The 16,948-nt window shown below is 44.9% G+C and overlaps 1 protein-coding gene and 1 non-coding gene across 6 annotated transcripts in view; both read right to left on the bottom strand.

Moving 5' to 3' along the window:
- Nucleotides 1–16,948, bottom strand: part of DAPK1 (death associated protein kinase 1) — a 162,151-nt gene that overhangs the window by 42,530 nt on the left and 102,673 nt on the right. For all 5 annotated transcript variants that reach the window (XM_073228745.1, XM_073228749.1, XM_073228748.1 and 2 more), the window contains exons 4-16: nucleotides 12,389–12,527; nucleotides 10,506–10,635; nucleotides 10,290–10,338; nucleotides 10,174–10,200; nucleotides 9,524–9,676; nucleotides 9,118–9,163; nucleotides 7,907–7,996; nucleotides 6,519–6,611; nucleotides 4,222–4,341; nucleotides 3,696–3,794; nucleotides 2,765–2,863; nucleotides 1,351–1,449; nucleotides 213–410 (exon numbers count right to left, since the gene is read on the bottom strand). In XM_073228745.1, the coding sequence (XP_073084846.1) occupies nucleotides 213–410; nucleotides 1,351–1,449; nucleotides 2,765–2,863; nucleotides 3,696–3,794; nucleotides 4,222–4,341; nucleotides 6,519–6,611; nucleotides 7,907–7,996; nucleotides 9,118–9,163; nucleotides 9,524–9,676; nucleotides 10,174–10,200; nucleotides 10,290–10,338; nucleotides 10,506–10,635; nucleotides 12,389–12,527 (1,342 nt within the window). The remainder of the gene's footprint in view (nucleotides 1–212; nucleotides 411–1,350; nucleotides 1,450–2,764; nucleotides 2,864–3,695; nucleotides 3,795–4,221; nucleotides 4,342–6,518; nucleotides 6,612–7,906; nucleotides 7,997–9,117; nucleotides 9,164–9,523; nucleotides 9,677–10,173; nucleotides 10,201–10,289; nucleotides 10,339–10,505; nucleotides 10,636–12,388; nucleotides 12,528–16,948) is intronic.
- On the bottom strand, nucleotides 12,905–13,039 carry LOC118967768 (U4 spliceosomal RNA). The gene has a single exon (XR_005054998.1). It is a non-coding gene; the product is annotated as a U4 spliceosomal RNA (small nuclear RNA).

Here is a 16,948-nt window from a genome sequence, read left to right as displayed (position 1 = left end):
GGCATAAATAGTTATATGCCACAAATGAAAATTAATTAATAAACTGAATCTAGAAAAGTTCACAGAGTCTTTGGAACAGAGCAGAGAAAGAATAATTACAATTTGCTGCATTCAAGTTTATTATTTTAGGTAAACTTGTCAAGGAGTCTTGTGGTCCCTCCAGCCCCCCAGATCATTTCTCAGTAAGTGTGATGCATTTGCTCACAAAGTACCTTGTCAGAGGCATTAAGGTCGGCTCCATGTTCAGCCAGACACTCCACAATGTCGTGGTAGCCCCTGGCAGAGGCTGTCAAGAGGGCTGTCTCTCCCTCTCGGTTCTTAATGTTCACATTGCAGCCAGCTTCACAAAGGGCTTTGGCCACAGAGTAATAGCCATGCCAGGCAGCACAGTGCAGGGGGGTTTCTTCTTCCTGGCCAAGGAGACAAATGCAGAGGAAGAGAGAAGGCAATAAGATGTAAGAAAGGATGGCATGGTGAAAGTCCATGCCGAATTCGGCAGCGAAGTCAAGGCAGTGGAAAGAAAGAGCTTGTAGTTACTGGAGACAGTAATGTGAAATAACGGACACAGGTCTGATGTCTCTCCTTCATTTGTTTTCTTTCCTCAGTGCTTTTGTGTTGGATGAACTCGGCTTTCTCAGCATTTTACTGACAGCTGACTTTTGGGAATCTACTGGGACCACTGGCTCAGCTCTTCTGGACAACAAAGCCCCCAGTATGGGTGGATTTAAAGCATCTTTCCTGTAGAAGTGCATTTGTTTTTACTTCACCTGAGACTGCTAACAGTAGGAGAATGCTTCTCTGAATAAGAATTCTTCTAACAGTTAGAATGTCTCAAGATTTGTGCATGTATCTAACACAAAGATGTGCCTACTATTGCTCTGGGAGATGATTGTGATAACTGTGCTTTAATGAGTCAAGCAAAGGGCAGGCTGTGAGGTCTCTTGGGCTCTAAGACCTAGATGCTCATGGTCAGCATCATCAGACACATATTATCTAGCTAAGAAAGGCTGCTGTAGTGTAGTGGTTACAAATATAGAACCAGACTATGTGGGTTTGAACCCTGGCTCCACCACTTATGGGCTGTGTGACCTCAGGAGAGTTACTGAACCACTCTTTGCCTCAATTCCCTCTTCTGTAAAATGAGAACATTGATAATAGTAACATACCTCATAGGTTGTCCAGAGGATTAAAAGAATGAATGAATGAATGTCAGTGCCTCTGAGGCTCTGTCCTCTGTAAACAGAAAACCTAACTTGGATAAAGCTCCAGAGGACTCAACCGTATCATCTGGCTGCCTGCACATCATGCACAGAGCAGAATGAAGCGAGGACTTCCACTACCATGACCCACCTTGTCCTGGAAATTGGGGTTAGAGCCGAGGCTGCACAGTAATTGAACCACATCGGCGTGGCCGTAGCGAGCTGCCACATGAAGGGCTGTCTCTCCAGACTGCAAAAGAAAGGGCCATAGGTTCAGAGCTGTCCGTGGGAGCAGGAGGCGAGGATGAGAACCCACGGACTGGGGGCCCACTCCCACACATGCCCTGCTCCACGTCTTCCGCTTTGGTGGGGCCTACCCCCGCCAGGCCAGTTGCCTCTTTGGTGACTGGGCAGGGGCCTCAGGTGGAGTGCCCACCAAGCAGCTAGGGTCAGACCCTCACACCTGGTCACCCTGTTTGTCATAAGCCTGCCCCAGGGAAAAATAATTTTCCTTTTTGGTGAGGGCTATTCTCAGCCTTCTTTATATACTGATATTTCTGACTATGTGATTTGTTTCTAAAACACAAAATTTCTTTTTTAATAGTAAGTTCTTTAAGCAGTTTCTCATTTATTAACAAATTTCTCATTTCAATGTCTATGTGTACAGTGTTATTTCTTACATTCTCAGAGTTACCAAAAAACATCACTGTTAGCCCATGCAATAACTTCCTGTGAATTAGTAATAGGTGCCACTTCCTTAAGATATTTTACTTTCTGCACCAAAAAATTGTCAGAATAAACTAACTTAAGATGAAACAAAGCAAGATGCTTGTTGCCACTAGACAGAAAACTGCCATAAAAAATACAAGTATCTTTGATGTAAATGTCATCCTTAGATATGGTACAGTGCACAATCCATACAACTACATGTGGTGGCCCCAAATGAACATGACAAATTAGTCTACAAGAATTAGAAGCAAGAAGGGCCGCGCACTATATACAACATATGAGAAGGTGGGAATCCCAGGTGCAGGTTCCAGCCTTGCTGACTAAGCCACAGGATTGCTGTGTGGCCCGAACAGAACACGTTCACCTGAAAGGAAGGTATCTGCCAAAGTCAATCATTTTCATATTTTTGCCCCACAATGCCTTACTTTCCATGCACTGTCTCATTAAGCCATTGCCAGCAACTGGGAAGTCGGCCTTGTCAGCCACGTCTAAGAGGAAGAGGATGGTAAAGAGATGCAGCACGTGGCAGGTCAGTGAGACAGTCAGGACTCGGCTTGTTCTGGTTGCCTTTCTAGCAGAACTTAGAGTTTTCATGGTCGGAGGAAGACAATTCATGGCTCGCATATTCTGCCAACTATCTAACGGACTTCCGCGAAAAACAGATTCTGATATTAGATCAAGCCAGCAGCGTAAAAAAACTTACAAATTAAATTCTCTGCAGGAAGATGCTGGTCCTGAACTCTTCCCGTTCTTTGGGTCCCAATGCACATGGCATGCTAACACTCACTGCGGCCTTTTATTATGTGCCCTGTCCCTAAGAAAGGAAGTGGCCTTACCTTGTCTTTAACATCCAAAGGGCATCTGTTTGCACTGAGAAATGTCAACGTCTCTACATGGCCATGCCGCGAGGCCCAGTAGATGGCATTGGAGCCACCCTGTACAGAAATCAGTGAAGAGTCACATATCCTGAGAGCTGGTGGATGTGAACGCGCCTCTCACCCAGACCCGCTCCATTTCCCTCTCTGTGACCCCACCCTCCAAAGGAGCTTCCAAGGGGAATGGAACCCCCATTTCACTCTTCAGTTCTGATAAAGGGACCAAGTTAAATAAGATGTTAACATCCGGGAAGCTGGGTGAGGGAACACAGGAGCTCTCTCTACTATCTTTGCAACTTTTCTAGTAAATCTACAATTATTTCGAAAAAGAAGTTGTTCTTCTTTTCTTAAAATCTTCATTTCAACCTCTGGTTAGAATTCCCTCTATTGTCAAGGGTGGGATCCAGTCCACTTACAGCTCTGCAGGAAGTCTCTGGAGGCGGATGACACATCCATTGTAGTGACTATGGGCTGCTCATCAACTGTCTATACTTCCAGTGCAACTACAACTCTAAGTGTAGCACCCTTACTCTGTTGCCCTGATAAACATGCAGGCAAATACATTACTCATGAGATTAATTAGATAGTGAAAACTTTCCCAAATGTGACGTCTGATAACACTGTTGAGTCAATGTGATTGGTAAGGAGTGAGTCTGGGGTACTGCACAAAGAACAGCTGATGTCAAGCCAGCAGAGCCAAGCGGGAGGGGTGTCTGCCTCTCTCTTTCCAACGTAGGTTAGGTGGGACCAGGCTGTTTATAGGAAACCGTTCTTTATAGGAACCTGAGAAATGCAGTAGGGCACACAGGTATTTTTCTAAGTTACCTCTATGATCAGGGAATTTGGGAACACTTAAAAGATTAATTCCTTTGCAATGAAACAGAATAATGACCTTATCCTGGATATCGATTCTTGAGCCTCTTTTAAGGAGCAACTGTAGTATCTGAATATTCCCACAGCCAGCAGCAATAAGTAACGGAGGTGTCCCATGCTGGAATAGGAGAGAGAAGAAATACTACTTTTCAGGTTTAGTAGGGAAGGAAAACTGTCATTGCTGTTGCACACACAGGCACGTGGCTACTACTGGGTAGCAGGCAGGGAGAATCAGGAGAACACACAGCACTTGCTGGATTCAGTCAAAGGTGACATTTTCATTTGCGGGATGAGTACATTTAAAATTTCATGGTTAGAAGTGCAACAGGTACACGTGGAAAGGCTTTGCATGAAGAAAGGTCCTCAGTACAAAAGACCTTATTTCTCGCTCAATTCCCTCCCCAAGCTGCAGTGATTTTCCCCACAGTATGTAGATGGCAACAGGGAGAACAGAGCTGCAGATGTGGCCTTTCCAGCTTGGACTTGGAGGTGCAGTCAGTGTGACCCTCCCACTCCCCCGCTGTCCCTGGCAGAACATATCAGACCTTGTTGGGTTGGTTGACGTCATAGTTGGACAATGAGCCCAGGAGGTGCTGCAGGCCTGGGACGTTGTCGTCGTTGATAGCATGGATGATGGCTTTCATCACAAAGGAGTCCTCTTCATCCTGAGAGAGACAATGAAGAGAAAAAGAGTTAGTTTGCTGGACACAATCCTCTTATCAACATAAGAGAAATCGACGCTCATTTGTTAAAAGGAGCCTTCCAAGGAAAGCATGTCACCTCATCACCAAATCCATGGGGTCATGAAGGGAAGCAGGCTGCTTTCTGCCACTTCCATGTTGGAAACTAATGCCATCCACTATTCACCTGTGCCTTAATGCCACCTGCATCATCACCCGGAGAGCAAGCAGCTTTCCAGATTTAGATTTAGAACAATAATTGATGACCGACTACTCTTTGTGTTTATCTTAGGAATCTTTCAAAATACACAGCCCCAGAAACCACTGTGGAAATTGTAGGTATAACTCAGCCTCTCATCCTAGATGAGGAAATCACAGAACCAAGGAAATGATGCTTTTGAATAAGATAGTCTCAATTTGTGATTTTTCCAATTACAGGATTATCATTTCTTCAATTACAAGAAATTCTTCCTTCTCTAGGGATAGATATGGCAAAATACTCTGAAAGCTGTTAACAATTTTTTTTACAAATAGGCTGTAAAAGAGGCAGAAAGGTAAAAATAAAGGCCAGAAAAAGGAAAACAGATACCTTTCTAATTACAAAGGGAAAATAACTAGAGAATGTCGAACAAGTTTGTTAAATCTTTGCCACTTTATCAAAGTTTTTCGTAATAAGATATTTCCAAAATACAGTCCACATTAAAACCAAGGCATAAGCTTGAAAAATTCCAAACAAAATTTCTGGATTGACAGAGGGATGGCTGCTAAAATTTCAGATCTGGAAAAGTGTATCTACAGAGGCCGCATCTCTGCTCGTGGTGATGGAATAGCGAGCATTCCTCTGCCTGCTTTTTCTTCTCTATGGATTTGAATTCAAACAAATTTCACGGAGTTCTGATAACATTTGTGTTGAATACATGCTTAAGAATGCCACTGGTTTTGCCACTGGATGGCGAAGAGACCAAGAGAAGCAGGGAGAACAGGAGTGGTGAACAGACAGTTAAAGCCGGGACCAGGAGGGTGGGATCTTCCCACCTGCAGCTCCTCCTACCCAGGCCCGAGGCCCTCTCCTGCCCTCAACTTTTGATTGCAACACTTGTATCTTCCCCCAACTGATTATTCAGGGTGATTTTAATTTACAGTATTTGCAGTATTTCATCATTCTCATTATTATCTTACTTAGATGAATAGTTCTTTTTTGTGCACAGACCCACTGCTACCCTCAGTTTCAAAACCAGCCTCTTCCCCTTCCTTCTACTCCTAATTTGCCTCTCTCTCTCTTCCTTTTTCTTTTTAACATCTCCGAGCCCTTTCCACTCTACAAAGCTAGCTCTGAAACCGCAGCGAGGCAACCACCTTCAGGGAAAGGAAAGAGTTGGTGAGGTAGGATCCCACCCTTGGGGTCCCCGGATTCTACTCAGGGAACACTGACTATTCAGATACTGGAGCTGGTTCCCACCCAACCACCCTTTCTGCCTTTCTGGAGTTCCCTTTACCTCCGTGGTTCACAAAGCCCCGTTGTCTGACCATCAGGGGAAAGTCTTGTTGAATTCAGATGTGTCCAGTTATCTGAAGAGTTAACCTATGATTAGGTTTCAGTTTGGATTAGAGGAAAAAGATTATGAAGTTGTTTTCAAGGGCCTTGGACAGTTAATGAGATGACAGCCAAGCAAGTGGGTTTAGCCTCCTGGTCTGCCACCGATAACACAGAACGCCCTCCTGCATTCCCCTCATTTCCTGGTGTGAGTGTGTGTGTGTGTGTGTTCGCTTGGGAGGAGAGTGCCTGCCCCTCTTGTACTATTACCCTCTGCCAGGCAACAGAGTGCTCTTGTTTTAGTTCATGAAAATTAGAATAAGCTCTTTCCTCTTCTACTGGTTAGTACTTTTATCAAACTGAGTTGGGGGAAGGAGGAGGGGTGGAAGTGCCAGAGGTAGTGGGGTGGAGTGGGTGTAGCGCCACCAAAACAAGGAGAAAAAAGGACAGAAGCAACAATCCGATACACCAGATCAGCCACGCCACCTCCACACCTCAGAGGAGGAGGAACAGGCCGGACATGCCGTGACTGCACGGTTCCTCAGTGGCTGGACAAATCAAACAACTTACCCGTTCCAACTACACAGCGCTGAGAAAGACCCTCCCCGAGGCGGACCGGTCTGCTTACCAAAGTGTCGTCACTTCTGGCAACACTCATGTTACTTCTGGACAAGAATGACCGGGACAACCTTTGGCACAGTGATATCAAGCGGACGGATTGCTTTAAAAAAAAAAAAAGAGGAGAAAAAGGCAAGGGAAGAAGAGAGCTTAGGTAACAAAACTCAAATCAGTGCAGATGATACAGTCTTCTGAGAGGCATCACTGCTGACCGAATGTGCTCAGGGGAATACGCTGTGTCATATTTGCTTAAAGCATTATTCTGAACATCTCATAAATCCACGCATCATGAGAGAGAGTTTCTTCTTCTGCCTTATTATTTTTAACCCACAGCTGGATGCCCTGCATCCCTTCTCTCCTGGTGTTCTCTCCTCCTTGGGGAAGAGACCTTACACTGACAAACCCCTTGCATGCCCCCCTCAGAGCAGCACAGCATGGAGAGGCCTTGCCTTGCGTCCTTGTGCCAAGCAAGCTAGTAACGGCACCTAGTGTGACCATCACAACTCAGACAGTTGTTGAGCATGTAGGGGACTGCCTAATCTATAGGACAAACAGATCTGTGCTTACTCTCAAAGGCAGAAGCAACAGGTAAAGATTGTGTGTATGTGTGTGTGTGTGTGTGTGAGAGAGAGAGAGAGAGAGACTTAGGGTAGTTGGCTCTACATTTAAAGCCTTTTGAGAGTAAGAGTCACATTAAAGTAACCCAGTGCTGAGGTCTTCCTCATCCTTATCCTGGCACCCCCAACCGAATGAGTATAAAAATGAGGCACATTTCTACCTAGCGGGGAAGCATAGCAGGTACCCACTTCCTCTGGGCTTGGTATCACCATGGGCCACAGGAAGCCCTCCTGTCACCTTCTGAACCCTGATTCTGACTGTCCACAGCTGGCTGGACTACCTTGGAGAGCTGTGTCCCACACAGGCCCTGCAGAGGCCACCCACCCCGCTGGGGAGTACACGAGACACACTGGATATGAGCATGGCCTCCGCCCCCTCCCCACAGACCATAGCTGGATTTAAGGAACTGTTTACATAAGTTCTGGAATAAACGTAATGCCATGCTGCTTACCACAAAGAACAAACGCATTTAAAATGTGGCTTGTTGCAGTTAGAAAAAGACTGCACTATAATTTTATTGTGCTGGCTCAAAACCTGCCCTGGGAATGGTTTTGATTTTAAAAATGCAAAATTACATGTGAGAAGATGAGTTAAATAGGACTGAAATATTATTTTTGCTTGTCTTGAAAACAGGGTAATGGTGCAAAAGACTACACATTGATTTTATTTTTTAAGATGCATTTTTTTGTATTACCAGCATCAGGAAAGATGAGGACTGACCAGGGGGAGCACTACAGAGGAAATCATATTAGTGAATATGTCCCTATCAAATAATCTTACTTTCCATTTTTTCCGGGCTGCGAACTTCTTGAATTTCTCCATGTTTACTGCCGATGCTTTTCTACTAAGTGCTTGTTGGGAATCTTTAGGCTAAAATGAAAGTCCGACAAAAAAAATTTAGAGCTCTCAAATTAGGGAAATGTGTTACACAACAACTTTATGAAACCTCTCAGTATTTGGGATACTTATACATTCCTCTTACCGAAATAACAAAACAAGTTGGGATGATATACACGATATTGAAACCTACTCCCTGGAGCCTAACACATGAGGCTAAGAGTGTGATGAACTCCATACACACTGAAAGTTGGAAAGTTGAGCTTGGATCAGGCTGAGTTATAATTTCCACAAGAGAGTTTGGAAATGTCAAGAGTCATGATGAGATCATGTTAGGAGGCATCTGAACTTAATATCATCAAGTACTTTAGAGTTGGTAGGGACCTGAGAGGTCAGCAAATTCAGTCTGTCCAATAGCATTAGAATCTCTTGTACTGCATTGTTTTCAGGATGCCATTTAGCTTTACCGCTGAGAGGAAGAGATACCCCTGCCTTCTGCAGGAGCCCACGCAACTGCTGGGTGCTCCCACAGGCAGGGCTCTCTGCTTCCCAAGCCTACCTCTGTAACTGAGGTCACTGCATCACAGTCTGTTGATGGATTCCATGATTTTATTCTCTAAATACCCTGTTCCTCCACCCTTCACCCTCTCTGCTCTAGCTGAAGCAAAGTCAGTTCCTGCACCCAATGCAGAGACAGGCATCAGGCAGGTCATGTAAAGGTGTAATATGCCAAGGGGGTGCCACAAGCTCTGGCACAAAGGCAGCTGTGCCATGTCTCCTGAGGCCTTGTGGAATGAAGGCTCAGTGTTGGCAGACCTTCAGATTTTTCAAGAGAAGCTGGATATCCAGATTTGATATATTTAAATTCTGGAAATCAATTAAAAAAATTCAAACCAAAATTGGTTATTGAGGGGACTTGCCCTCCCATTCCCCGTTTTCAATCCTGCACCGCGGTGGCTTACTCCTCTCCACCTCCATTACCACTAGAACACTGCCATCTGTCAGTTGTCTTAAAATATGTAACCAATAGCAAATACAATACACCCATACATGTCCTGTGCTTAGAACCAACCCATGGTAACTAGTAATGCCCTAGGACAAACGAATTCCAGGATGCCCTAGAATACCCAAATGCATCACAATATACAACTCACCTTGATCCAGGGATGCTGCAAACTATCTTGAATTGTCATTCTCTTCCTTTGTGGAGGGAGGGGAAAGAAAAAAGCAAAGCTGTGACCTAAAAGCAAACATGAAGGGTGTTCCCACGCTGCTTGGGCCCACCAAGCACATGCTATGGAAAATGCAGTTCAGAGCCCCTTCCCGGAGAGAAGCCAGAAACCCCCACGTTGGTGTGATGACGTCTCCGTGCCTGCAGGGACTGGCTGAGCAGGTACTAAGGGCCCTGCCAGCATTTTCTGAAGTGTTCCACATGGCGTGCTTCCCTTCGCCAGGGAGACAACCTTGCATCACAAACGTGGCCATGTGCACACACAGGTGCTAACCTTCATCAAGCTGAGGCCCACGGCCAAATACCTTTCAGGAACAAAGGACACTCACTTTGGATCTTTGATGAGGAGTTTTCTTATGAAATCTCTGGCTAGGGCACTGGTATTACTGAAGTACTCTTCCTCAAATTCATAGTTGACAGCAGATACATTTGCTAATGTTTCTTGCTTAGTGTCTCCAAGAAAGGGGGAGGCCCCACTTAGGCTGTTAATAAAGTAGGGCACAGAGCATGAATAATTACCTCATGTGCAGTCATTTCATTCCTATAATGTCTGATAAGGGGAATGAGGAGCAAGATTATAATCTGGTGGCTGGGTGGTCACCTCAGATTCAATTACACTTTATAGGACATTTACTTGTCATGCACAAAAATGTCAGCTTTAGGCATAGGATGCATTTACACAGTTAATTTGGAACAGGATCTAGTAGTTAAAAAAAAACTGCTTTCCAGTTTCTCGGCAGTGATGGACAGCAGTGCTTTTTTTCAGTGATTATGCTGTAGTTTATGATGACTCATTTCAAATCAGGAGAAAATGTTTAATTAGTATAAACTAAACCCGTTTCTGGGGGTGTAAAATGAATATGTTTACATGAAAAGCATGCATAAACTGAAGAGATCAACATGACACATAGAACGGTTAATAAAACATATGGTCTCAAAGGAAGAGGGAAAGAATATGAGTTGTAGATTTGATACTTACAGAATATAGGTTATTACCCCAATACTCCTAGACACACATAGAAAACAAAAATACATGTCAGAAGACTAGTAAAATAAATCAGAAAGATGACAACATCAAGGGCACATGCTCCTTACCACATATCTGCCTCAAGACCCAGAGGTTCATAGTTGACTATCTCAGGAGCTGAGAGGAAATAAACGCCCATTCAGTTTTGGAAGGAAACAAACCAACCTATCTTTATAAACAAACCAGAAACATGTACTAGGGAAATAAATGATGCTACAGCAGGGGGAAGTTCGCCAGCATAATATTCATGAGAAATTAATGACCACAGGAGTAAAGAAACTTACCAACAAACTCTGGTGTCCCAAATATGTTTTTGAATTCATTTCCAAAGTCAATTTTATGGGCCAACCCAAAGTCGATGATCTTGATCCGAGGTTTGGGGACATTTCTATCCAAAAGCATGATGTTTTCAGGCTTGAAGAAAAGAAAACAAAAAATAGCACAGCCACGTTCATAGCAGTATTTGTCACATGCACAATGAAACCCCAGGTGCATCAGATGATAACCAAAATGTGGTCTATACACACAAGGGAATGCTACTCAGCCTTAGAATGGAAGTAAATCCTGACACAGGTTACATCATGGGTGAACTTTGAAGACATTAAGCTCAGGGAAATAAACCAGACAAAAAAGGACAAATACTGTTATGATTCCACTTAATATGAAGTACCAAGGATAAGTACATTCATAGAGAAGCAGAAAGGTTGCCAGCAGCTGTGGGGAGGAGATGGGAGCTGGTATTTCATGGATATATAGTTTCAGTTTGGGAAGACCAGTAACTTCTAGAAATGGATGGCAGTGATGGTGGCATAACAATGTGAATACACTTAATGTCACTAAACTGCATCCTTAAACAGGGTTAAACTGGTAAATTTAACATTATGTTTATTTTACCACAATAAAAAAAAGCTATGATATGTTATGCTGAGGACAAGGTAGGAGAATAGTACTTCCTTTCCCCCGAAAAATAGCGATAAAAGGATAGTTGCAAGAGAACACCAGGAAAAATGTCTTGGTTTAGGTTCTCACAAAAGCAGATCTGTAACAGGGATCCAGGTGGGAGGGAACACTAGGGAGACTGCCTGGTAGAGGGATGGGGAAGCCGGAAACAGAAGGAAAGATGCCAGTAAGAAGTGTCTTACTTACCAAGGCAGTACAACAAGGCGGGAGTGAATGGAGCCCAGTCCCTTGGGGAACTTGGGGGCAAAGAGCAGCACTCGAGAGTTTTCCAAATGTAGCACAAGGAGGTGGGGATATTTATCCACAATCTCCCAGTGCTCCATGGCTAACAGCTGCTTCTCTGCGCATTTACTCTGGCATTTCCAGCACCAGGGGCTAGAAACCAGATGCCAAGCAAGAGAGCCATGTGTGTGTACAAGTCTTTCAGTTGTAAATTAGTGAGTGTTTGGGGGATCTGGGTGGAGTCTTCATAGCTCTGTCACAACAATAAGTGTGGAGAAAATCCTCCCTGCTCTGAAGTCTTATCCTAGTTCCAATGATCTGAATCATTCACTTGGCAATTGATCAACTTGCTACTCTGTGATTATCTTCTCACTGCCTTAGATTGTACCTAGAACTTTACAGTTCACTTCCTGTAACTCATATGTATGAGACCATAACCTCTGTGACAGTTGGGAGCAGGATATGCCTTTTTATCTCCCACAACACCTTGCCTCCAGCCAGGCAAAGACCCCAGTTAGCCAGTCTCAGAATTTAGCTTGATTGATTGCCAATGAGAGAGTCAGGCCCAGAAGCATTTGCATCAAGATGGAGAATAGAGATCAAGACATCCGCCAACTTATACACCCTGTAGTCAAAGGAGGATGGAAACTGGGCAGCTAGTGGCCATGCCAGGCTGAAAATACCCCATAACCAACAGCAGCCCCCATTTAAAGATCTGGCTGGTAAAAATCCCTTGATTCTTCACCAAGGATTCTTGAATACAACCATTAATCTTAAGCCTCTAGCCTACGAAGAGGTTTGGGAATCCCCAATAGTCATGTGTTACAGACTTTTGATTCATGGTTGATTATATTGATTGTTTTGTTTGTTAAACCCATACAGGAAAAAAAGTGCATCTCTTTCAGATGCTTCAACTTTTCTTAGCAACCAGCCAAGCAATGCTGTGACCAACATAAGCTTCTATCCCTTACACTCAGCAACATACCTTAAGATCAAAGTGGGCGATCTGAAGGGAGTGTAGGTAGTAAACACCATTTAGAATTTGTTTGAGAAATTCAGTGGCTTCCTCTTCAGTCAAAGATTCCTTTTCAGCTAAGAAGTCAAACAGCTCACCACCTGCAACGCTGCAAACCAGGACAGAGGTTATTGGTGACAAGTCTGTTGCACACTGATTTATTCTCACATAGACTGTTGGCACACTCAAATTTCAGGCAAAAAAACTGCATAAAGACATGCTTAAACTGATAAGCAAAGACTCAGAATTCTCCAGGCCTCTCATCACCGGATGAGAATCTGCATTCAGGTACATTTGTGCTTGAAAGCACTTGGGTATCATTCTCCTAATGGGCTGGATGTTCACAAATGAGGGGGCTTGGAGCAGAGATATGGTGGGTGAAAAAAAAAGATCAATGTATCTCTTCAAAAATATTTAGAGGTGAAGTCTTAACACTGATTAAAAAAAAAAACTACAAGCTAACATTCTATAGAATTTATAGAATATGTCTTCCAAGTCAAATCACAGAGTACCTGGAAAGTTCACAGTTTACACACCAGTCAATTTTTTTTTTTTTTCAATTAGCAATAATCGTGCCTCGGATAAACCTCATTGGCTACGATACTGCCACTGCGCAAAGCTCACACCAGTCAATTTTTAAAAAACCCAATCACAATATATGGCCTGATAAGGACTTTTTTCTTGTTTTGTATTTGTGTTATGTGTAAATACTTACATAATTAGAAAAATCACATTTAATGAATCTAACAAATATCTTAACTAATAATAAATTTACACAAAATTGAGATGCACATGGTTGGTTGGGGATTTATTTACTCAGTCCTTCTGGCCAGATGTTAAGTCCCTGGAGGGCAGAGGTCAGCCCCTGGTTGTTGGCTCACAGCTGTCCCTACCTCCTGGCACAATGCCGGGCACACAGTATGAGCTCAAAATTCATTTGTCAAGTGGATAAATGAACAAGCTCCCTTAAAAACATCCACCGCAGTGATTAATGGCAAATAACAGGGAACTTTTTAATAAGAGTTTTTATAAGTTAATCTTTATCAAGTTCAACCACACTTTCACAACATAATAATTAATTGCAATTATGCACATAACTGCTATGTTCATTATCCTTCTTTCAGCAAGGCCGCTCCATAAACATACCTACCACATCTATAGCCAGAATGAGAAAACGGGTGCTCATGAAATGAAACAATAACCACAAAGAAGCCACATTCTTAAAGAAAGTTTCAGATCGCACCCCTTGGCCATCCACGTTGCTGTTTTGGCTAGCTTAGCCCTGGGGCCACTGGCATCAGAACTGCTGAGGGTATTTAAAAATGCAGATTCTGGGCCTCACATGCAATCTTCTGAGAGCTTCCAGAGTGGGGACTGGGAGATGCGCATTTTCACAGGTAGGACAGGTGACTGATTGTTAGCATGCTAAAATGCGAGGCCTGCTTTCCAATGTCTTAATTACACCCTCCTGCCAAGGCCTCACAGTGAGATTTAACTCCGGGATGTTTATCCGGAGAGTGAGGTGACTCCTCCACGTCTGGGGTCCCAGCAAAGGCCTCAGGTGGATCTGTGACACTCCACAGAGCCTCATCCAGCCAGGACAGCCAGGAGCCCACCTGGGTGGCAGGCCCTGCAGCTGATGCCAGCATGACCCAGCCTGGTGGCATCATAGAAAGGGGGACCCCCCATTCCTGTGGAATGCCATGCCAGGGGCCCAGGGCAGGCTCCAGGTATGAATGCCCCTTCCAGCCCTGCTTCTCCCCTCCCCCTCGCACCCAGTGGTTGGGCCGAACCCACACTCCTGGGGGTGGTCCTCCGGTGCCCACAGTGCCAGCCCAGCCTTTCTTCCCTCTGCCCCCCGCTGAGAAGCATCCTTGCTCCCACTTGCTCACACAGACTGTGCTCTTAAACACATCCACAAGTTTCTGGACAATGAGGAATGCCTGGGGCTTGGCTGCCTGGAGTTGGCACAAATCTTCTGGCGCTCAAACAGCCTAGTGCTTAGTGAGGCCCAGTCCTTCCCTGCAACGCCATGGCTGCCCCAGGCCAGGCCCTTGTTCCTCCTCTTTAGCTGGCTTTCCTTCCCTCACGTCTAACCTGTGCTTCTTCAGGTCTATGAAGAACAGCCTATTCCATTCTTCTGAGGGTTCCCTGACACAGGACAGCAGAGGGTAAGGAGACCCCGGGTCACATCCTGCCGAGTTTACCTAACCTCAGAGCCTGGGATCCCTCTTCTATAAAATAAGGAACAACTGTATCCCCCAGAGTTGCTGTGAGGTTCCAGGACATGTTAAGTATCCTCAGTGCTCAATAAATGCTGCTGTGCTTCATGTCTGGCTTCAAACCAAAAGTCCTGCCCCAGCAGTGGTGGTGCACTGGTCCAAGTTTAACAAGGGGCTCTCTGGGGCAGGGGGTGGAGCACAGCCCATTTCCGAGATGTCACATTCCCACAAGGGTCATTTCAAGCCATCCTGTGATAACAGTGGCTGTGTAGTTGGACAGGCATCTGTGCAAACAGCTGAGGGACCTGGGCCCAGCTCTTTGGCCCACTGAGGCACTCCTTATTTTCCAAAGATGGTGTAAGAGCCTGTCATGCCAAGCACTCTTCTGAGCTGTGATTTTGCATCTGTGGCTCCACCCCCTTGAATCTGGGCAGGCTGTGACTGCTTTAACTGCTCTGACCCATGACACATGCTGTGGCCACTTCAGCCTGCTTCTTCCCAGCCAGGGATTCTGCATCCTGCCTTTACGTAAGCAGTGTTGTGATACTGAAACCGTCATGCAGCATGGAAGATGAGACATCCCTTAAAGAGAGAATGAAACTGGGAGTATGAGCATGGTAGGGTTCTTGGAAGTGGCCCCTCTAGCCCAGGAGGTCAGACTGTCTGAACCTTTGCAGAATTCATGTGCAAAATAAAACAGTCATTTTAATTCACTCTGGTAGACACCGTGAGCACCGCCTGTGTTCCCCTTGGAGGAAGGCCCTGCTGTCCCCGCTGCTGGGGTTGAAATCAGCATAGCCCTCAGCCCTCACTCCTCCCGCACCCAAAGTCATGTCCTTTCCCAGGAGACCCACAGCCAATGGTTGCTCAGGGTGGGAACATAAAGGTGGGGTTGACAAACTTCTGTGAACAGCTAGGAACTAAATATTTCAGGTTCTGAGGGCCATACAGCTTCTGTTACAACTCCTCCTCTCTGCCCAAGTACTGTGAAAGAAGCCTGAGACCATACGTATAAGTGAAGGGGTGTGGCTGTGTTCCAATAAAACTTTATTTACAAAAACAGATGGCTACCTGGATTTGGCCCACAGGATGTAATTTGCCCATCTACCCCTGAGATAAAGGCTAGGTCATCTTGGCCCAGTCTGGGCTACTCTCAAGGGTCATTCTGGCTCCAGAACTCTCTGCTGGGCCAGCTGGGACTGTCACTGAGCTGTAAGGCAGCACAATTTCTCTGTCCACTCCTACTCCTTCCCCTCCTTTCCAAGTCTTGCTTCTAAGGGCAGTTCTTAATAAACATCCTACAGGCTCTTCATCTCAGAGTCTGCTTCCCAGGGAACCCCCACTGCACTGTACAAAACTTGAGGGTAGTTTATTAACAGCAGTAGGTGACCAGAACACTCATCATCTTAAACTGGGTCTGTCTACTTGGTTCGGCTGACAGAAATCACCTTTGCCTTTCTCTGGGCTGAGTTGCCTTGGGCCCTATTCACTCTTCCTCTTGAGCAGCTCAACTCTAAAGTGCTTATCTGACCACAGAGGTGAGAGTCAGAACAATCCTGGGGCCCCAGAGTGAAGGGCCAGCCTGCAAAGAGGCACTGCCTGATCAAGACAGAGGGAAAGGAAGCATGAATCCTTACAAATTTCTCCATCTACCTTTCTCCAGGCCCTGTGCAAACCACACGCTGATCATGGTGTGACATGTGCAGGGACTGGTTCAGCTTGATGTTAGGATGGTTGGGAGAGCCCCCATCTCACTGGCCTGGACCTGTCACTGGTCGCCTGCTGCCCTGAAGGGCCTTCATACATATTCAGCCTCCTTCATGCCAACATAGGAAGGCAGAGGTTTTAGACATGAACATCTACTTATAAAATATTTAGTCATTAATCACATGGAAATGAAATGACTTCAGCACAGTCTGGGAGCACAGTAAGTATTCAAATACTCCCCAAATCTCAGAAGGGAGAAAGTGACTTGAGTATTTCTTCCATATACATGTTTAGAACCAGAACTTAAATGCTTACAATGTTGTTACCAAACGGCAGAATGTTAAAAAGATCAGTCAAAACCTCGATACTTTTCACTCTTTGTTCCAGATTTGCTTAAGAAAAGGAAGACTGATGGAGAGAGATGAGCAATCTGTGCAGCAAATTTAGAAAGCAGGCCTAACCTCCTTTATTAAGTCTTTGAGTCAGAGTGTTTTAAATTACAGCATTATTATGGAAATGATGTGAAATGCATGCTAATAAGCAATGGCTGCTTTCACCAAGAGGGCTGGAGAAAACGTAGGTTCCTTCTCCCCATCATGCC

This window comes from Manis javanica, chromosome 2 (assembly GCF_040802235.1).
Source record: "Manis javanica isolate MJ-LG chromosome 2, MJ_LKY, whole genome shotgun sequence".
Classification (NCBI taxonomy): domain Eukaryota; kingdom Metazoa; phylum Chordata; class Mammalia; order Pholidota; family Manidae; genus Manis; species Manis javanica.
The sequence above is the reverse complement of the archived record's forward strand: the minus strand, read 5'-3'. Positions and strand labels throughout refer to the sequence as shown.